This window comes from Prionailurus bengalensis, chromosome B4 (assembly GCF_016509475.1).
Source record: "Prionailurus bengalensis isolate Pbe53 chromosome B4, Fcat_Pben_1.1_paternal_pri, whole genome shotgun sequence".
In the NCBI taxonomy this organism is placed as follows: domain Eukaryota; kingdom Metazoa; phylum Chordata; class Mammalia; order Carnivora; family Felidae; genus Prionailurus; species Prionailurus bengalensis.
In genome coordinates, this window is record NC_057358.1 from 100233793 (window position 1) to 100256053 (window position 22261).

Here is a 22261-nt window from a genome sequence, read left to right on the forward strand (position 1 = left end):
CCTCTCCTCATGACAGCATCCAATCCCTGGTTAATCCCCACTTTTCCAAATCCCACCTCACAAATAGCGTCCAATCCAGAACTGATTCCCGCTCTCCCCAGACCCTCCTGACTCCCTTTGGCGGGAACCTAAAACTTACAAAAGACACTTCATCCTCCAATTTCCTGGTTTCCACGCTTCCTCTGGAGTGCCCTTACTCCTGATTTACAAATAAATCTGATGTTAATCAGATGGCAGTCTTCTTCCCGGTGGTTCTTTGGCTGATTTGGCTTTAACAGGAAGCAAGTTAGTATCAGGATCATGTTTCATTATTTCTGCTAAATTTTCATCTCAGCAGTTAAGGTTTATAGTTTTTAATAGCTACAAAGATACATGCTTTCTCTAATGGTTCCATAAGCACATTTCTAGGAAGGAATTTCCCGTATCCCCATCATACAGTCCTCTAATATCTGTTTAAAAATGGCTTTAGTCATTTTATCCGGTTCAAATTTCGGCGATTTCGGTTTAAGTGACTTCGGTTCTGAATTCCTGGGTTACATTAAAAGGTAGCAGATGGGGGTTGTTGGGCTTTGAGGGTGTAAATTTTTTACGTAGTTACTGTTAGCTCAATGAGGACGGGCTGGATCATTTAAAAAAGGCTTCTGTAAGAGGAAGCTCCAAGCTTCACCCGTGTTTTTCCGGGCGACCCCGGAGGCACAAATTGCCGGATGACCTTTTTGAATGTAGAGGAAAGGGGTGCGTCTGTCTTCTTCGGGAACGATGCACATTTGGATTCAAGCCTGACAGCCCAAAACCTTGTACCTGGAGCCGGGTGATGGTTCCACCCCGGGTCTCTGGGAAGGAGTCCCGAGGGTCTCTGGACAGGGTGCTCTTGGGCGTGGGCCGCCTCGGCTGCCCGAGCCCCCAGTTCTCCGCTGCGCGGCGCCGGAGCTGTGTCTTGCTCCCGCGCCGCCTCCAGGTTTCCCGCGTTATTGACTCAGTCCCCCCTTGGCAGCCTCCCTCGAGCGGACTGTGGCGCACATCTGCCTCGTGCCGGGGGCCCGCCCCCGGGCTATGCTGCCCACGCCCAGAGCCTTCCGCCCGTCTGGTCCGGCGCAGTGCAGCAGAGCGCGCTCCCGCTCGGGGCCGGCCCGGCTCGCGCGCACGCGCGCTGGGACCCCCGCCCTCAGAGGGGAGCGGGGCAGAGGGGGCGGTAACGGGGGAGGGGAAGGAGGAGGAGGAGGCGGCGGCCGCATCGCCTCCGGCGGGGCTCGAGCTCGCCCTCGCGCGTGCCCTCCGCCTCGCCCGAGCCCCGCGAGGGTGAAACGCTTTCTCCCGGCATGCAGCGGGAGGAGGGATTTAACACCAAGATGGCGGACGGCCCGGATGAGTACGATACCGAAGCGGGCTGTGTGCCCCTTCTCCATCCAGAGGTGAGGAACCGCGCCGAGCGCATTCCTCGCCCTTCGGGCCCCGACCGTTCTCCCCCGAACTTGCGGAGGGCTATGGCCTAACCGTGTGGGGGTAGTGGAACGTGCCGAAGTTGGGGAGGGCGGGGAGGCAAATCCAGGCCCGAGCGCGGCTGCGAGCGGATAACGGGGTGGAGATAGCGGGGCGGGCCTGGTCGGGGCGGGATCTGGGACGCAGTCCCTGGCTGTGCCTAGAGGACAGAGGTGGAGATGTTGATGGTTCTGCTCTGTCGCCACGCTGCTCGCGGGTGCACAGGTGACGGGGGCCTAGTGCTGGCTTGGAACCGCAGCTTACGCCCCTAGTCCTGCTCCAAGCTTCTCGGGGGCGAGGACAGAGCGCGTCTGGTTTTGATTTCTTCTCCTTTGCTTCGCTGTGGTGAATGGTGGTAGCTCTTCCTCCCATTTAGCTCATCACTGTGGGTAGTGCAGGGTAAGAACACAGTTTCTGTATAAAGTGATGTCCTTCCAGGTTATGCCATAGGCAGCACCTCGGGCGCCTTGTGTCCGATGTCCTTATATGAGCGTTTGTCCTTATGCGATTAACGAGAGAGGTCAAAACTTTTGGGAATAGAGCCACGCTTACCTAGCTTGTCAAAGTATGGGTTGTTTTGGTTTGGTTTTTTTTTTGGTTTTGTTTTTTGGAGCCAGGGGAAGTCAGTGCAACACGTTTCCCATCACAACAGGAGTATCTTCCCATGTAAGTAAACAGTGTCCCGCTCCAGGATCTGTCATATTCTGTACTTGTTTACTTCTTAATTTATAGCTGAGCTAGTGCTAGTTCAGTCCTGGAAGCAATTCGTGATGCATTCCAGTTTTCAATGATTCACAGTTAGGTGTGGGTCAGGTAGCGGCAAAGCTTACTGAAGAACTGTAGTTTTTATGAGGTTAAGGGATGAAGACAACCTTTGTGTTGTAGTGAGGGGAACCAAGATGGAAGTGTCTATCTGGTTACTTTACAGTAGAATGATTCTACTTGTTTCTGAACTTTGGGCTATATTGCATGCTTTTATTATTTAGTAAAATGTAAATAAAGATACACACTTAAACATGTTCTGTATTAATACTCAATCACCCTCTTACTCATCACTTTGCTTTACCACAAACAGATGGGACCGTTTCTTAGGAATATGCCTGAGCCACTGTCCATAGAAAAGGCTTCTCTGGATTTCTGAGAAACAGAGCTGTCCAGTAAAACTAAATATTTTTGTGACCAAGGTAGTAAGGTTTTTAGAACTGTCATTGGAGCTTAGGCCTGAAAAATATACCAAGAAACAAAGTAGTTTTCAGATGATGCATTGAAAATAGTGCTAAGGAATATTTATTATTCGTCTATTCCTGTGAAAGTTTCAAATACTTAAATATTGATTTTATGTATTTTAACATACTGTTCTCTTGGTAAACCTTTGCTTTGTAAAATAGTACATTGTTTGGTACTTTGGTAACAATCCAGAGAGAGATTGCTTGGTATAATGAAATGGCCTGTAGGCTTGAAATTTACAGACCAGTCTTCCGGGTGCCATGTAATAGAATGTTATTAGAAAATCGATTGAAAGTGGAAGTTGATATCAATATCTACCATTCCTTTTCACCTAGCAAACACAAAGTCTGATTAGCTGTTATGAGTCTTAAGCTTAGAATTACAAGAGCTAAGGTCTTTCTGCATTTTTCCTGTGGTTAGTGTTGTGTGCATACCTGGTAAAGTTCTGCTTCCTTGCAGTATGTGCTCGGGCAAGCTACTTCTGAGTTCTAGCTTCATCGTTTATAATACTGGTTTGGAATAATAACTGATAGGCTATTGTGAGGATTGAGAAGATGTATTCTTTTTTTGTTAAAATAAGCAGTGTTTTCACCTTCTTTTGGAAAGAAACCCATTCTCTGCCTTGGTAAGCAAATAAAAATGCTTTTAACTTCTTTTAGAAGAGAACATAGACCTTTGGTCAGACAGACTTAGGTTCCAATCTGTATTTGTAGTAATTAGCCGAGGGACCTGAGACAAGCACTTAATCTCTTTAGGTCCCAATTTGTTCATCAGAAATGGAGATGTGGGCTAGTTCACTTAGCTGTAAGGGATTAGGTGAAGCTGTACGTGTTGAGGATTAAGAATTGGCACATTGTAGGTGCTCAGTTAATGTTACTTCTTTTTCCTCTACCAGAAGAAGGAGGGAGATGTTACACATTTTGGTTTTGTTAAATGGTTTAGAGACTTGTGTGGACTTTAATTTGTGGAATAGAATCTTGTAGGAACAAGTTTTATTTTACTTTTTATCTTAATTTAACACTGTGTCACAAAAATAGTTTCTCACTTAATATTTGTTGAACAGACGAATTATTTGTAGGATAAAGAAATAAGCCATTTTATAAACCTTCTGTTAGTATGCAAACTGTGCACTCTTAAAACCATTCTCAAGGGATTACGTAATTAGATAAACAGTGAAACCTTTATAGAGATATTTCCTGTGAGAGAACCTTTTTAATTAAGTGATCCATTCATTAAGTCAGTCTTTTAAACATTTGTTTATTTTGTTTGGGTCAGGTACTGTGCTGGACTCTTAAGACTTTGGGATTTTTGTGTTAAATTCAGTGAGAGACAGGATAGGGTTAAGAGCCACTGGTGATAAGCAGAATTTGGGTTTTGCCACTTGCTATTATCGTGGTTCATTTACATTTGTAAAATTGGGTCAGTATCTCTTAGAGTATTTATTGTGAGTATTAAGTAGTATAATAATGTTTTTAAGTGTTTATATAATGTTTATAAAGCAGTCATCCCAGACTGAGGCTGCCAAACAAATCTAACCTTCTGAAAGTCCTGGCATGTAGCGAATACTGGTGCTATTACTTTGTTTTCTGATGAAATAGGTGATTATTCATTTTATCATAATGGAAGAAATTAGAGGTTATTTGGGAAAAGATGAACTGATTATCATGGGATTAGGGTGCTAATCCTAACTCTTGACTTTCGGCTGTTGTACCTTTAACTACTCTTAGTTTTTTTGCTTTGAAGATAAAAGAGTTAGACTAGATGATCTCTTAAGATTTCTTTAAACTCTAATGTTGTGATTGTATGTTGTGAGTTTTCAGAATCAGTAGGTTTGAGCATCTACTACGTGCATAGCACTGTGCTAGGTTATATGGGTGAAAATAAAATAAATAGGATAGCTCCTGCTCTCCAGAGTTAGTGATCTAATTGGGAATATATACGCTGTTAAGTGTGAAACACTTAACAGAAGGCAAATAAGTGCTGAATTGAGTAGTGTAGCCTGCAAGCAGTGTCAGATTTCTGTCATCTAGAATGGTTAGAAGAAAGACTTTAGCAGGGACATAGAGACCATATGTTGGTCTACAATCCAGCTGACTTGCTATCATCACTCTTCCGTTTCACCCGCTAGTATATCCTCAGTAAGCTTTCCTAACTCTTTCATAGAATGAGGCCACAATACCCCCCTTTGCCAGAGTATTATTATAGGGACTCTCTGTTTCAGCAAGATCTGACTCAGAGCTTTGAACTGGATTGCCTAGATTATCTAGGGCTTTCATCTCTTGTTTTCTTTTTTTCTCAATTTAAGAACTTCTGTCACTGCCTTTTCTTTAGTTTCTCTTTTTTAAATGGTATATATATGGGTTTTTTTGCTTTACATTAATTTTGTCCATATTCATGTCTCATTTTTTTGTTTAAAATTTTAAGGCAAAATATTACTACGTCTCCTGCCTTCAGATTTAAAAAAAAAAAAAATCTCTTTTTTGAAGTTTTCTTTAGTGAAAGTGATTTTGCCTTTTTCCGTTACTATTTTTTTGCCCTATCATGTAGTTAGAGATACATGTGTACACATAAGTAAATTAATTCATTTGCTTTCAGAAAGTAGATAGAAAATTTCTTTGAAAATTGCTTTTCTTCTTCTGTTGGGTTACCGGCACACGCTTTCCCTTTAAAGTATGTCTTTCTGGCCGTCTTTAGAATCTGATGCTATAGGTCATGTAGTTGTAATTTAGATTTAAAAACACTGTACCTCAAGCATAGTAATCACTGAATCAATGTATATAAAATACAAATGCAACTGATTGGTGACCTCATAGATTGTGGCAAAGCCAAAGTTGCAAACTACTGACCTATAATTTAGCTGTGAGAAATTAAGCTGTGAGAAATGCCATTTTACAGTTTTGACTTCTTTGTTTTATTTTGCTCATTATTTTTATTTAGTTTGAGAGAATCATTCTAAAAATATTTAAGAACGGACTGTGGAGTGGATAGATATAAGATAGAGGTTAAAAGTGTGAGTACTATTGTATGGCTGCTTGAGTTAAAATTCTAGTGTTGCCACTTACTAGCTATGTGACCCTGGGCAAGTTATTGAATTGTGTCCTAATTTTCCAGATTTAAATGAGAGTATAATAGCACCTACCTCATGAAGTTGTTGTGAAAGTTAAATGAGATAATGTATGTAAAGTTCTGAGTCTGGTGCTTAATAACACGATACATGTTAGCTGTTAATGTTGTGGTAAGAAATTAGTAATTCTCAAGCAACAGTAGTATACATTATTATTGGGTATGGAGGCAACTAAGTAGGTAAGAAAATTAAAATTGGGGATTGAGGAGAGGATAGGCAGAGGACTCTATTTTAAGCCTTTTTTATATTATTTATTTATTTTTAAGTGTGTGCTTTGATATGAGGAGTGTTTGTTGAGCATCTAAGTATGATCTTGATGCTTTGATAGTCCACAGAGTAATGGGGAATATAAAATAAGGCATTGCAGAATAACAAAAGATTAACTGTAGGCCTCCAGATCCCTCACACTAGATGAAAGTGAGCATGTTAAAATTTTGTTAAAAGTTAAAAACCCATGGGAAACCTCTTTTCCTCTAGAAAGTATCCTAAGGTTATGTTAGGGTAATTAGGATTAGTTAGTTAAGGCATCTTGATATAGTGTACTTTTTTAATGGAACCTCCTACAATCACACAATCCAAAAAACATTATTTCAATACAAGGTTACATGAAATTCTCTTTCACAGCATCATCTAACTGTAATATTATTTTGTAATTAGATTCTGTCGCCGATAGGTAATTTAAGAATAAAATATCAAATACTTAAAATTTTTTTTTTTTTTAATGTTTATTTTTGAGGGGGAGAGGCAGAGAGAGAGAGGGAGACACAGAATCCAAAGCAGGCTCCAGGCTCCGAGCTGTCATCACAGAGCCCGATGCGGGGCTCAAACTCGGGAACAGCAACATCATGACCTGAGCTGAAGTCGGATGCTTAACTGACTGAGCCACCTAGGCGCCCCAAATATCAAATACTTTAAACTTTGGAATTAGAAGAATTGATTCAAGGCAATATTGTATTTATAGAAAATGAAAGTAAAATTCTCACCCAATGTAATAATTTTCTAATTGTAGGATAATATTTTCTATTAAAATATCCTTAGAATAGAGCTACAGGCAACTAATTTGAAAGTACAGTGAAATTTAGCTTTCTGTGAAGGAAATATTGCAAAGAACTTAATTTCCTGAATTATAGAGGGATAAACAGAATATTTTTGTCTTCGGTTTTAATCGGTGAAAATTTGCCATATTATTCCATTTTCTAGGGTTGATACATACTAAATATGGTAGAATCTCAGATAAATTGCAATATTATAGTATCTTAAGCTTGTCTTTGTGATTATCAATGATTATTGAGGAGATGGAGATGAGGGGGTTAAATGTATCTGAAGGGTTTTTTTTGGTATATATGTTAGATAGCTTGTATCTTTTTTTAATGCTTATTTTATTTTGAGAGAGTGAGAGAGAGCCTGTGTGCACACGCCAGTGGGAGAGAGGGAGAGAGAGAATCCCAAGTAGGCTCAGTGCTGTAAGTGCAGAGCGTGACATGGGGCTTCAATTCACGAGCCCGTGAGATTATGACCTGAACTGAAAGAGTCGGACACTTAACTGACTGAGCCACCTGGGTGACCCTAAATAGCTTGTGTTTTTCAATTGGTTATTTAATACTAGGAAAAATCAAGTGAAAAAATAGTAACCACTGATTGAGAATTTACTGTACTGTACCCTTGTGAATTAAAAAAAAAAAATTTTTTTTTTAACATTTATTTAGTTTTGAGAGAGACAGAGACAGAATGTGAGTGGGTTAGGGGCAGAGAGAGAGACACACACAGAATCCGAAGCAGACTCCAGGCTCTGAGCTGTCAGCACAGAGCCCGACGTGGGGCTCAAACTCAAGAGCTGTGAGGTCATGTCCTGAGCCAAAGTTGGACGCTCAACCGACTGAACCACGCAGGCACCCTTACCATTGTGAATTTTTAAAAATGACTTTTTGGATTACCAACATTTGTTAATTTATGAAGGATTTAATGAGGGATGAACAAACCTATCCCTGTTCTTATGATTGATAAACAAATAAGTAAGTCCTTCACTGAAAAGAGAAGTTATTTGTTGTGTAAGAATCCTTGAGTTGCAAATGTCTCCAACCCTTTAAAAATTCTTTTTAAAAATGTTTATTCATTTTTTGAGAGACACAGAGAGAGAGAGAGAGAGAGACCAAGTGTGAGTGGGGGAGGGGTAGAGAGAGAGAGGGAGACACAGAATCTGAAGTAGGCTCTAGGCTCGGAGCTGTCAGCACAGAGCCCAACATGGGGCTCCAACTCATAAATCATGAGATCGTGACCTGGCTGATGTTAGAAGCTTAACTGACTGAGCCATCCAGGAGCCCCATGTCTTCAATCCTTTTAAAACTAACTTGGGGGGCGCCTGGGTGGCGCAGTCGGTTAAGCGTCCGACTTCAGCCAGGTCACGATCTCGTGGTCCGTGAGTTCGAGCCCCGCGTCGGGCTCTGGGCTGATGGCTCAGAGCCTGGAGCCTGTTTCCGATTCTGTGTCTCCCTCTCTCTCTCTGCCCCTCCCCCATTCGTGCTCTGCCTCTCTCTGTCCCAAAAATAAATAAACGTTGAAAAAAAAAAATTAAAAAAAAAAAAATTAAAAAAAAAAATAAAACTAACTTGGGCAAAAAGGAAGTTACTGATTCCTATAATTCTAACTTAGGATAGCAAGAGACTCAAGGATCCCTGGAATCTGAGCCAAGAATGTCAACAAGACTGTTTTTCCTCTATCCTCATCTCTGCCTTTCAGCTCTATTTTCTCCTAATGTAGGACAGCTGCTTCTCTGTAGTGGCGATATGGATGTGGACTTTTTTTTTTTTTTTTTTTTTGCCATATGTCTCAAATATCAGCTAACCATTAGAGGGGGACTGCATGTTTTCCCTTTTCCACTTTGGAATTGGGTTTTCCTGATTTAGGTTTTTTTCCATTCTTACAGCCATGAGATAGGACCTGTTATTTGCTAAGATCTCTTGGTTGGATTTGGGGGAAGAACAGTTTCCTTAAGGAATGCTAGCATGTGAAATTATTTCTGTCCTCTATACTCTTATGTAAAGAACTTTTTGTTTGCTTTGTTTCCAGCCATCCAGTTTTGTTGTTGTTGTTGTTGTTGTTGTTGTTACGCTTTAAGAGATGTTGTAATAACATCGAACTCATTCTTAATGCCAAATGTTCTAGTTGGGTTACTGAATAACAAATAACCTAGACCAGGGGTTGGGAAACTTTCTGTAAAGTTTCCAGATAGTAAATGTTTTCAAGTTTGTGGGCCATATGAGTCTCTTTGGCAACTACTCAGTTCTGTGGTGGTCATATGAGAGCAGCCAAAGACAATATGGAAATGATTGGATGTGCTGTGTTCCAATAAAACTTTATATATAAAATCAGGTGATAGGCCAGATTTGACCTGTGGGCTAAATTTGCCGGGGCTATATTTGTCCCTTATCTGGGCAATACATAGGTACTCCAAGAAACTTATATTAAAATATAGATTTCAGTGCATTGAATCCCATTAATCACTGGTATTCAGTAACTTTATCACAACTTGATTTGTGTGGGAGATGGGTTAGGTGAAGTAAGAATATGAGTGTGTGTGTGTGTGTGTGTGTGTGTGTGTGTGTGTGTGTATTAGAATCTTACTGAGAATTTTGTTAGAATACACTTATTTCCATGCACACCACTCACAGTTTCCAATTTAGTATGTGGGTTTGTGGTATGCATATTTTGAAAAAGTTCCAGAGATGATTCTTATCTTATAAACTCTCATATTTTGTTCCCCGTTCAGTGATAAATACTTGATATGTGGGAAAACTTTTACTCCAGGAGGAGGAAGGAAGGTAACTTGACATTTAATATATGAGGCATTGTACTTATTGCTATTCATGTTATCTCTTTGGTTTGATAGATCACAATAATGGTAATTGCTAACATTTATCAAATTATAACCATGAACTAGTCACTATCCTGAAACAGTTCTGCATATATATTCATTCATTTAATTCGTACATTTTTTCATACCTATTTTATAAATGAGGAAATAGAGGCAGAGAGAGGGTAAGTAACTTGCTGGTAAGTGGCAGTACTGAATTTGAATCCAGGCTTACTGTTTGAATTTGGTTGCTCCTTTTTAAAAGTGCAGCACAGTGTGATAGTGATAATACAGTCATAGAGTTGATTGAATATTATTATTTGCCAAGGCACTGGTTAGCAATGCCCAGGGATTACAGATGCCCTCATTTACTTTTCAAAAATTCTTAAAAGTTTTTTTTAATAGACTTTATTTTTTAGACTAGTTTTGAGTTCACGGCAAAATTGAGCAGGAAGTACAGAGATTTCCCATATACTGGCTGCCCACACACCTGTACCACCCTCCCCATCAATATCCTGCATCAGAGTTACATTTGTTACATTTTATGAGCCTACATTGATACATCATCATCACTGAAAGGCCATAGTTTACCATAGGGTTCACTTTTGGCGTAAATTCTATGGGTTTTGACAAATGTATAATGCATCCTCTATTACAGTAGTATATGGAATAGTTGCACTGCCCTAAAAATCCTCTGTGCTCCACCTGTTCATCCCTCCCTTCCTGCTAACTGGCAATCACTGATATTTTTACTGTTTTCATAGTTTTGCTGTTACTGTAAAGCCACGTAGTTGGAATCATGCAGTATGTAGCCTTTTCAGGCTGGCTTCTTTACTTAGTAATAGCATTTTAGTTTCTTCCATGTTTTTTCATGACTTGACAACTCATTTCTTTTTTAATGCTGAATACTGTTTCATTTTCTGGATATACCATAGTTTGTTTATCCACCTACTGAAGGACATTTTGGTTATTTCTGTGTACTGCTCATTTACTTTTTACAGTTCTGAAAAGTAGGTATTATTGAACCGTTTATAGATTAGGAAGCAGAGTCAGAGAGGTGAGGTAATTTATTCAAGTTCACATCATTAGCAGTTGGCAGAGTTTATATTAGAATCTAAACTCTGACTCCAAATTCATAATCCTCGTATATACTCTGCCATATAATTTAATAGGCCAAAACACAAATTAGTTTTGATTATATAATAGAAAAACTATCAGAGTTACTATCAGCTTTTGTTATTAAAGAAGTTAGGGGAGGACTCCGTTTTGGCAGTTGCTGTAAGGCTACTTTTTTGAATAATTGACTTGAAATCCTAAAACTAGATTTTTGTAAAAACACTGCTTCAAAATTTTTGTTAATTCAATTGATTTTTTTTTTCTTTCTTCTGCTTAGTCTAAACTCATAAGGGAAAATATGTTTTCATTAATAAAATCCCTTGAAAGGAAATGAAATAACCCTAGGTATGGATCAGGGAAGGCTTTGGAGGGGTTGGAGATAAATATTGTTAGCATTAAATCTGTGGTAGTAGCTGATGAGAGGACAAGTGCTGGCTTGAGTCTAGGCACCTCCGGTGTAAAACTTTTTGAAGAGTCACACTATCATTTGTGTTATCACCCTTCACTGTAATTATAAATATTCACTGCTCTCCATTTGCAATTCTGTGACTATGGTCATGAATAAACTGTAGACATTCTTTCTAAGGGAATTTTCCTTTCTGATTGAACACTCATTACGAATATCCAAGATCTTTCAACTCTTTGTGTAAGAAGTTAATTAAGTTGATTTCATAAGTTTCCATTTTCTAAACTTGTTTTTTCCTTATTTGTCTTCTTTTTTTCTGTGGATAGTTGAATGTAACCAAATCCAAAAAAAGTCACACTTGGGGGGAAAAAAAATTGACAAACTAGAATCTAGCACTATAAGATAGCAGACCAAATAAAAACTTAAAACTTTCTGGGGCGCCTGGGTGGCGCAGTTGGTTGAGTGTCTGACTTCAGCCAGGTCACGATCTCGCGGTCCGGGAGTTCGAGCCCCACGTCAGGCTCTGGGCTGATGGCTCGGAGCCTGGAGCCTGTTTCCGATTCTGTGTCTCCCTCTCTCTCTGCCCCTCCCCCGTTCATGCTCTGTCTCTCTCTGTCCCAAAAATAAATAAACGTTGGAAAAAAAAAAAAAAACTTAAAACTTTCTGAACTATCATCCTAACATCTGATTTATTCTATATTGTTGAATAATATATGTGAATTTTCAAGGTATCAGAAATTTAAATTCCAGTATGGGTTTTTGGCTTTTAAGAAACATGGCACATGATTATTGTTAAAAATTTAAGGAGTACAGAAGGTGTATAGTAGAAGGTAAAGTATATAACTGATGCATTTTTTCTTAATACACTTAGGACATAGTTCCATCTTAGCATATAATTATTTTTACCATTCTTTGTAATATCTAGACCTGCCTTTTTTTTTAAGTTCTTATATTTAATGCAGTTTTATAATATTATTTGACTATAAACAGATAAGTTAAAGTGTATATTATAAACACAGACAAAGCCTGCTGAGTTCTGTGGTTCAGGTTGTGCAGATTATTATGTTAATCCTCAAATCAGTTTTCTAGGTGTGCAGGATGGTTTAGTGTTGATCTGGCTGTATTTCATGGATGTGATACACAAAAAAAACTTCCATGCTGTTCTGTCATCTTGGTTTCTCCTAGACCTGCCTTGTTAATGTGGTAGCTACCACCAATGACATGTGGCAATTTAAATTTAAACTAATTAGAATGAATATAATAAAAAGTTCAGCTTTTCAGTCACATTAGTCAGGTTCCAAGTGTTTATTAGCTGTGTGTGGCTAGCAGCTACTGTTTGAGATAGCACAGAAATGTAGCATACGTCCATAATTGCAGAAAGCTCTATTGCACAACACTGGTCTGGATGGGTTTTTTGTTTGTTTGCTTTTTGTTTTTTTGAGAGAGACGGGTGCACAAGTGGGGTAGGAGCAAAAAGCGAGGGAGAGAGAATCATTTTCAATTAAAAAAATTTTTTTATATTTATTTTTGAGAGAGAGAGAGAGAGAGAGAGAGAGAGAGAGACAAGCATGAGTGGAAGAGGGGCAGACGGAGAGGGAGACATAGCATCCGAAGCAGGCTCCAGGCTCTGAGTTGTCAGGATAGAGCTGGACAGGGGCTCAAACCCACAAACTACGAGATTGTGACCTGAGCCAGAGTCGGAGGCTAAACTGACTGAGCCACCCAGGTGCCCTGAAAATCTTCTTTCTTTAAAAATTTTTAAAAGTTTATTTATTTATTTTGAGAGAGAGAGAGAGAGAGAGAGCGCGAGCAAGGGAGGGGCAGAAAGACAGGGAGAGAAAGAGAATCCTGAGCAGGCTCTACACTGTCAGTGCAGAGCCTGATGCGGGGTTTGAACCCATGAACCGTGACCTGAGCTGAAATCAAGAGTCAAACAGTTAACCGACTGAGCCACCTGGGTGCCCCTGGATGATTTTTTAATCATGTGTATGTTTTTTTAAAATATTTTTTTTTACTGCAGAGCCATTTTTGTTGAGGTATATTTTATTTATGATAAATTGCATAAATTAAAAATTTTTAAGTTGATAATTTTTCTTTAACTTAAACTTTTTATTTTGAGATCATTTAGATTCACATGCAGTTGTAAGAAAAAGTGCACAGAGATCTTGTGTACCCATTACCCAGGTTCTCCCAATGGTAACACCTTGTAGAATTATAGAGTAATATCACAACTGGGAGATTGATATTGAATCACTGAAGATATAGAACATTTCCATCACCAGAAAGATCGTTTGTATTGCCTTTGTATATCATGCTCATCTAGTATCCATTTCTGTAGTTTTTGTAATTTTAAGAATGTTATTTAAATGGAATCATAATTGTTTGTAACCTTATGAGCGTGGCTTTTTTCAATCAGCATAATACTCTGGAGATTGATCTGGTTGTTGCGGACATCATCACTTTGTTCCTTGTTATTACTGGGTAGTATATGGATATACTACAGTTTGTTTAATCATTTACCTATTGAAAGATATCTGGGTTGTTTACAGCTTTTGGTTATTATAAATGAAGCTACTTTAACCATTTGTGTGCAGGTCCTGTGTAAACATAAGTTTTCATTTCTCTGGGATAAATGCCCAGAAGTGCAGTTACTGGGTTATATGGTAGTTTTATGTCAGTCTTTTTAGGAAACTGTCAGGCTGGTTTCCATAGTGACTGTACACAACCAGCAGTGTGTGAGTGATCTGATCTCTGTATCCTCACCAGCATTTGGTGTTGACACTTAATGATTGTAGCCCATTTTAATACGTATATGATTATAAGTCATTGTGGTGTTAATTTGCATTTCCCTAATGGCAAATGATGCCAACTATGTTTACATGTGCTTATTTGCCATCTTTATATCCTCTTGGGTGAAATATGTCTTTATATCCTCTTGGGTGAAATCTTTATATCCTCTTTGTTTGCTAGGGCATACAAACACCACACACAAGGTAGCTTAAATAATGGACATTTATTTTCTCATAGTTCTTGAGACTGGAAGTCCAACATCAAGGTATTAGTAGGTTTGGTTTTTTCTGAGGTCCCACTCTTTAGCTTATAGATGGCTGCTCTCTTGCTGTGTCCTCACATGGTTTTTCCTCTGTGCTCACAGTGCCCCTGGTGTCTGTGTCCAGATATCCTCTTCCTTTAAGGACACCAGTTAGATTGGATTAGGGTCCACCCTGATGACCTCATTTAAACTTAATTCCTTCTTTAAAGGGCCTGCTCCAAATACAGTAACATTCTGAGGTACTGGCAGCTAGGCTTCAACAAATTGATTTTGGGGTGACACAGTTCAGCCCATAACAATGTCTTGTGCCAGTTTTTTTTCAATCAATTCTTTATTTTACTGGTGAGTTTTGAGAGTTTTTAGTATGTATATTAGACACTAGTTCTTTGTCTTAGTTTGCAGATATTTTCTCCCAGTCAATAGCTTGTCTTTTCAATCTCAACAGGGTCTTTATTAGAGGATAAGTTCAAATTTTGATGAGATCCAGTTTATACATTTTTATTTTTATGGGCTGTATTTTTTTCTGTCAAGTCTAAGATTCTCCTTGCCTAGCCATAGATCTCAAAGACTTTCTTTTTCTTGTTTACAGTTTATAGTTTCGTTGAAATATTGAAGTTCAGGATCAGTTTTGAGGGTTTTTTTGCATAAAGTGTGGCAATTAGGTTGAGGGTTTTTGTTTTTTGGGTTTTTTTTTTGGCCTGTAAAGGTCCAGCTGCTTCAATACCCGTTGTTGAAAAGCTTACCTTTCTTCCACTGAATTACTTTTACATTGTTGTCAGAAATCAGTTGAACATTTTTGTGTGTGTTTATTTCTGGGTTCTGTGTTCAGCTTTATTGATCTATATATCTATCCCTCAGCCAACACTATACCATCTTGATTACTGTAGCTATATAATAGGTCTTGAAAGTGAGTCACTGCTTTCTTACTTTGTTAATCTTTTTTCAGAATTATTTTAGCTATTTTGCCTTCCTATATAAATTTTAGAATAACCTTGTCTACATCTACAAAAATTTTTGCTAGGATTTTGATAGGAATTGCGTTAAACCCATGTATCAATGTGGAGAGAATTGGCATCTTTACCATGTTAAGTCTTCCAATCCATGAATATGGTATGTCTGTTTATTTAGATCTTTGATTTCTTTCATCAGTGTTTTGTGGTTTTCAGCATAAAAGTACTGTATATGTTTAGTTACACTGATTTCTATCCTCTCAGACTGACTTATGGCATCTCTCCAGCAGTTCTCATACTCCTACTTCATCAGTTTTTAGCTTTATCGGATTATATGTACTAGTGATAATTTCTCCCATCCTAAAAAAATCCCCAAACCAAACCATATTTTCTTTTTATCCCACTTACCTTCTGTCTTCTGCCCTATTTCTTTGCTCTTATTTATAGCAAAACTCCTCAGAAAAGTTGCTTATATTTGCTGTTCCCAGTTCCTTTCCTTCCCATCTTATCTTTAATCAGTCCAGCCTGGCATATGCCCTACCTTGTCAAAGTAAAGCAGCATCTATGTTGCTAAATCCACTGGTCAGCATGAGGCCCTTATCCTTCTTGACTTTTCATTTCCATTGATACAGTTGATTTCTCCTGGATAAACTTTCTTCACTTTGATTCAGGGAAATGCAGATCAAAACAAGGTATAAGTTTGGTACCCATCGGATTTCCTAAAAATTAAGTTTGGTAAATCCAAGTATAGTGAAAGGAAAACTGCATTGCTAGTGAGAGTATAAGCTGGTACTACCACCTTAGAAAGCAATTTAATGAAGTTGAAGATACTCAAAGTCCTTTTATCCAGAAGTTCTACTACTAGGTGTTTACCACAGAGAAACTTTTACTGGTAAGCTCTGTGTAAGATTGTTCATGGTTTATAACGGCAAAAAGTCTCAGGGAAATGTATGGTATTTATTCATCTAATCAAGTACCATGTAGCAGTTGCATTGAATAAACTAGAACAACATGTATCAGCACAGAAAAATCTAAGAAACGTGATGTTAAGTGAAAAGTACTAGGTATGAAAGGACAAATGCTTTATGGTGTATTTGTATATAATAAGATATTAAGTGAAACTTTTCTTGTCATCTAAGCATGTTTCCTGGAGCTCAAAGCTGAGGACAGTAGCTGACAAAAGATCCCTGTAGTGTAGACAGAGATGCTGAACTTGATGGGAAGTGGCCATGATTTGTCCTGGAACTCTATTACCTCCAGCTTATACAAAATAGAGACTTTACTGGGAAGAAGGGCTCTTTGAAGAGTTATCAAGGCAAAATGGAGTGATGTAGTGTTTTTATTGTCCTTTGTGGGTTGCAAACAATTTCTTTGAAAGGCGGGCACTTTTCAGGAGGGAAAATGTGTCTATAGCTGGATGTCTGCTGGGTTGCAAAAAATAGGCTTTTCTTGGGATGCTGTCTTGTTAAAGAATTCATGGAAAAGTATGATTTGGGTCCCCTGGAGTTTTTGAAGGCCCAGAGATAGGGGGCTGCTGCTGCTTTCCTGGTGAAGTATAAAGGTAAGGGATACATAAAATAGCCTTGCAGTGGAAGAGCCAGAGAGAGGGCTTCCTCTGTGTGTGCAGTGATGTTAAGAGTATTTCCTTTGGACCAGGCAAACACTTTAGAGGCTAGATAGGCTAGAGCCATCATGAAATAAACTTACCAAAAGAAAGTTTTCTGCTTGGCATAAGCAACCCCAGGGTTATACCACTAGCATAAGAGCTGAGGAGGAGTTTTAGAAATGAGCTAGAGAATGCCTATTTTATACCAGAAAATGTTACAGAGGGAGGTTCTGTCAGAGAAAACCAGAGCTGGACAATCGTTAGAATGGGAAAAATGAATTTCATTCAGGAACTATTACAATAGGGAGGAAAGAAGCCCCTCAGTATAGAACTGGGCTCAGTTCTGAATACAGCAGGGACAATTGGGGATTTATAACAGAATGAGGGGCTCAGTGGATGGGAATACTAAAAGGAGACATCAGGGGTAGGGGGATTCTTGCTAAACTAACTTAACAGAATTCTTTCCGAAAGCTAAACTGTGCAGTCCTAGTAAAGTTATAGGGAATAAGGGCGAGGCCTAGTTGAGAAGAGGGCCCAGAGGACTCTGACCAGAGTTTGGTTAAGAGTTACTGTTTGTCCTCATGGGGTGAATTTCAGAAATCTCAAAATGCTCCACAGGAGAGAGCCACATTATCACCAACGATTGAGGGTATTTGATAGCCAAGAGAAGACTACAGATAGCACCAGTTTATGTAACATGAACTTGCCTCTGTCCTATGGTAAACAGAATGATGGCCCCCCAAAGATATCAAGTCTTAATCCCTGGAACCTCTGTTACTTTATGAAGGGAAAAGAGCCTCTAAGGATAATTAAATAAAGGGTCTTGAGATGGGGAAGTTATCTTAGATATCCAGGCAGACTCTGATTATAATCACATGTATCCTTATAAAAGGGAGGCAGAAGGAGATTTGTACACACACACATGCAGAAGGCTATATGAAGCAGACTGGAGAGATTCGGAGATGCTGGCCTGAAATTGGAGTGGTATCACTACAACCCAGGGAGTGCCAGAAGCCACCAGAGCTGGAAGAGCCAAAGAATGGCTTCTACCTTAGTACCTCTTCAGGGAGCATGGCTCTGTTGACACCTGTGATACTGATGTTTGATTTTGGACTTCTGATCTCCAGAACTATAAGATCATATATTTGTGTTGGTTTAAGCCACTAAGTTTGTGGTAACCTATTACACCTGCAATGGGAAACTAACACACCATCACACAGTACTGTAATTATTGTTTGCAGAACACAGAAAACTGGATCACTAACTCTGCCTGAGGGAAACAAGGAATGTTGTAATGACATTTGAATTGTGAATTGAAGGATTTGTAGAAGTTTGCCAGACCTGAGATGGGGTGTGCCTTCTAAGTGGAATAGCTAACATGAGCAAAAGGACACTGAGGTTTTCAATATACAAAACCTTGGAATGGCTGTTAAACATACGGGATGTTGGGGCGCCTGAGTGTCAGACTTCTGCTCAGGTCATGATCTCACAGGCTCTCTGCTGTCAGCTCAGAGCCCGCTTGGGATCCTGTGTCTCCCTGTCTCTGCCCCTCCCCTGCTCTGCTCTCTCTCTCAAAAATAAATAAACATTTAAACAAACAAAAACATGTAGGATGCTTGGAAGGAAATGGTGGATACCAAAGCTGGAAGAAGTTGGAGCCAATTCATGCAATTTTTCATGATTACTGAAATGTTACCGTTTTACCCTATATACATGATTATAGATTTTAAGCAGGGGAGTGATTGGAACAGCAAGGTAGACAGACTATTTGAGAAGGTATTATAGAGGCAATAACAGAAAAGAACTGATGAATTTGTTTGGAGAAAAATAGTAAGACTTGGTAGCTAATTAATTACACCTGAAGTGCACCTGGGTGGCTCAGTTGGTTAAGCGTCTGACTTTGGCTCAGGTCATGATCTTACAGTTTGTGGGTTTGAACCCTGCATCGGCTCTGTGCTGACAGCTCAGAGCCTGGAGCCTGCTTCAGATTCTGTGTCTCCCTTTCTCTCTGCCCCTCTCCTGCTCACATTCTGTCTGTCTCTCTCAAAAATAAATAAACATTAAAAAAAATATTAATTACACCTGAAATTTTGGGAGACTAAATCAAGATTGAATGAGATTTAATATGAACATTTTGGTAGTTGGAAATGCCTTTTAGTAAATCATACAGGAAGGAGGAAAAACGTATTGTGGAGGTGGTGAGGAGGAAAAAAAAATGATTAGATGATCTTTTAAAATTGTACATCTGATTGGCACGAAAACAGACACTCAGATCAACGTAACAGAATAGAGAACCCAGAAATGAACCCACAAACGTATGGCCAACTAATCTTTGACAAAGCAGGAAAGAATATCCAATGGAATAAAGACAGTCTCTTCAGCAAGTGGTGCTGGGAAAACTGGACAGCGACCTGCAGAAGAATGAACCTGGACCACTTTCTTACACCATACACAAAAATAAACTCAAAATGGATGAAAGACCTAAGTGTAAGACAGGAAGCCATCAAAATCCTCGAGGAGAAAGCAGGCAAAAACCTCTTTGATCTTGGCCACAGCAACTTTTTATTCAACACATCTCCGGAGGCAAGGGAAACAAGCAAAAATGAACTATTGGGACCTCATCAAAATAAAAATCTTCTGCACAATGAAGGAAATAGTCAGCAAAACTAAAAGGCAACTGACAGAATGGCAGAAGATATTTGCAAATGACATATCAGATAAAGGGTTAGTATCCAAAATCTATAAAGAACTAATCAAACTCAACACCCAAAAAACAAATAATCCAGTGAAGAAATGGGCAAAAGACATGAATAGACACTTCTCCAAAGAAGACATCCAGATGGCCAACTGACACATGAAAAAATGCTCCACATCACTCATCATCAGGGAAATACAAATCAAAACCGCAATGAGATACCACCTTACACCTGTCAGAATGGCTAACATTAACAATACAGGCAACAACAAATGTTGGCGAGGATGTGGAGAAAGAAGAACCCTTTTGCACTGCTGTTGGGAATGCAAACTGGTGCAGCCACTCTGGAAAACAGTATGGAAGTTCCTCAAAAAATTAAAAATAGAACTGCCCTACAACCTAGCAATTGCACTACTAGGTATTTATACAAGGATACAAGTATGCTGTTTCAAAGGGACACATGCACCCCCATGTTTATAGCAGCATTATCAACAGTAGCCAATGTATGGAAAGAGCCCAAATATCCATCAATGGATGAATGGATAAAGAAGATGTGGTATATATATACAATGGAGTATTACTCGGCAATCAAAAAGAGTGAAATCTTGCCATTTGCAACTACATGGATGGAACTAGAGGGTATTATGCTAAGCAAAATTAGTGAGTCAGAGAAGGAAAAATATATGACTTCACTCATATGAAGACTTTAAGACACAGAACAGATGAACATAAGGGAAGGAAGCACAAATAATATAAAAACAGGGAGGGGGACAAACCATAAAAGACTCTTAAATATGGAGAACAAACAGAGGGTTACTGGAGGGGTTGTGAGAGGAGGGATGGGCTAAATGGGTACGGGACATTAAGGAATCTACTCCTGAAATCATTGTTGCACTATATGCTAAATTATTTGGATGTAAATTAAAAAAATAAAATTAAAAAATAAATTGTACGTGTAATCTGTAATTTTGCTCAGAACTTCCTGATTGTTAACTACTGAGCTAGGTACCTGAGTGCCTTTGTTCGCAATTGAAGATGTGATTTGTGAATTTCTTCTTTTAGGCTTTTCAGTGTTTCTTTGCCATGATATTTGCAATTTGGTAATTAAATTTGAAACCTAATGTACACGTGCACTTGACTGACACATTTAAAAAACAAACAAAACAGCTTACAGTGCTTAAGAGGTACTTCCTCAGAATTTGCCACAGATAGGACATTTTGTGTTTGCCCTATAGTTTTCTGGAGCCAAATTGGAAGTGTGACCAGCACTTGAGCTTGGACTACTGGTGAGAAGAGTTGGCTGTGGGTGTGAAAGGCAGGAAGGAGAGAAGGTGACTTCCATAAGATTTTCAGGCCAACTAGGAGATATATTAAAAGAATGCTGGTCCGAATCCTGTAGTTGGAAGATAAAATTGAGAATCTCTAGTGAAATATGAAATTTGACTTGTTATAGTTTACAGTCCAATGGTCAAGAGAATGTTAGGGGAGGACTAAGAAGGGAATGCCTAAGAAAAAAAATATCTGAGTTTAGTTAGGAAATGTAAGATTAACCTAAATGTTCAAGTGACTAGGAAATGTTTCAGTATATCATTTTAAGTATTTTGTAGTGGTAAAAAGCGTTACTTATAAAAACTACCTGTAATGGTATGAAGAAATGTAAAATGGAAGAATATAAAATATGAGTACTATAATTACAGACTACATAAAAGTATTTGGACAAATAAGGATTGTATAGTAGTATTGAAAGAAAATTTAAAAATTAGGTTAAATTAGAAAACACATAACTCTAGTCTGACAATGAAAAAAAATCCAGACAAATTCCAGTCGAGGGTCATCTGTAAAATACCTGACTACTCAAAACTGTCAAGATCATCAAAAACAAGGAAAGTCTGAGAAATTATTAAAGCCAAGAGAAGCCTAGGGAGCCATGACAACTTAAATGTAATGTGATATCTTAGATGGGATCCTGGAAGAGAAAAAGGATATTATGTAAAAACTAAGGAAATCTGACTAAAATATAGACTTCAGTTAATAATAATAATAATGTATTAATATTGGTTCATTAATTGTAGCAAATATGGCATACTAATGCTAGGTATTCATATTAGAGGAAACTGGGTGTGTAGAATATGAGAACTTTGCATTATTTGTAAATCTGAAACTATTCTGAATAAAAATCTGAAAAATAAAGTTTATTCCTAAGAAGGTAGGAAAGGGGGGGGCGCCTGGGGGGCGCAGTCGGTTAAGCGTCCGACTTCAGCCAGGTCACGATCTCGCGGTCCGTGAGTTCGAGCCCCGCGTCAGGCTCTGGGCTGATGGCTCAGAGCCTGGAGCCTGTTTCCGATTCTGTGTCTCCCTCTCTCTCTGCCCCTCCCCCGTTCATGCTCTGTCTCTCTCTGTCCCAAAAATAAATAAACGTTGAAAAAAAAAAAAAAGGTAGGAAAGGGAGAAAAATACACGTGAAGGCATCTATTCATCAAATGCCTGTGGATAGAAAAAAACAGTATGCCATATACATATGTATGTAGTTACAAATATTTGTATACATATGGATTCCAGAGGGAAATAAAGTGAAAACCAGTTGTTTGTTTATTTATTTAGTTTTATTATTGAGAGAGAGAGACAGAGCATGAGGGGGGAAAGGGCAGAGAGAGAGGGAGACACAGAATCCAAAGCAGGCTCCAGGCTCTGGGCTGTCGGCACAGAGCCTGAGCCCAATGAGGGGCTCGAACCCACAATCTGTGAGATCATGACCT

General features: G+C 39.0%; 1 protein-coding gene across 5 annotated transcripts in view; it reads left to right on the forward strand.

Annotated features, from left to right (window-relative positions):
* The first annotated feature begins 1290 nt into the window (after window positions 1–1290).
* Window positions 1291–22261, forward strand: part of ZDHHC17 (zinc finger DHHC-type palmitoyltransferase 17) — a 104246-nt gene continuing 83275 nt past the window's right edge. For 4 of the 5 annotated variants that reach the window (XM_043561548.1, XM_043561544.1, XM_043561547.1 and 1 more), the window contains exon 1: window positions 1291–1412. In XM_043561548.1, coding sequence (XP_043417483.1) covers window positions 1320–1412 — 93 coding nt within the window. In that variant the 5' untranslated portion in view covers window positions 1291–1319. Of the gene's footprint in view, window positions 1413–1731; window positions 2146–22261 lie in introns of those variants that run through there. The other variant, XM_043561546.1, reaches the window with a different exon arrangement.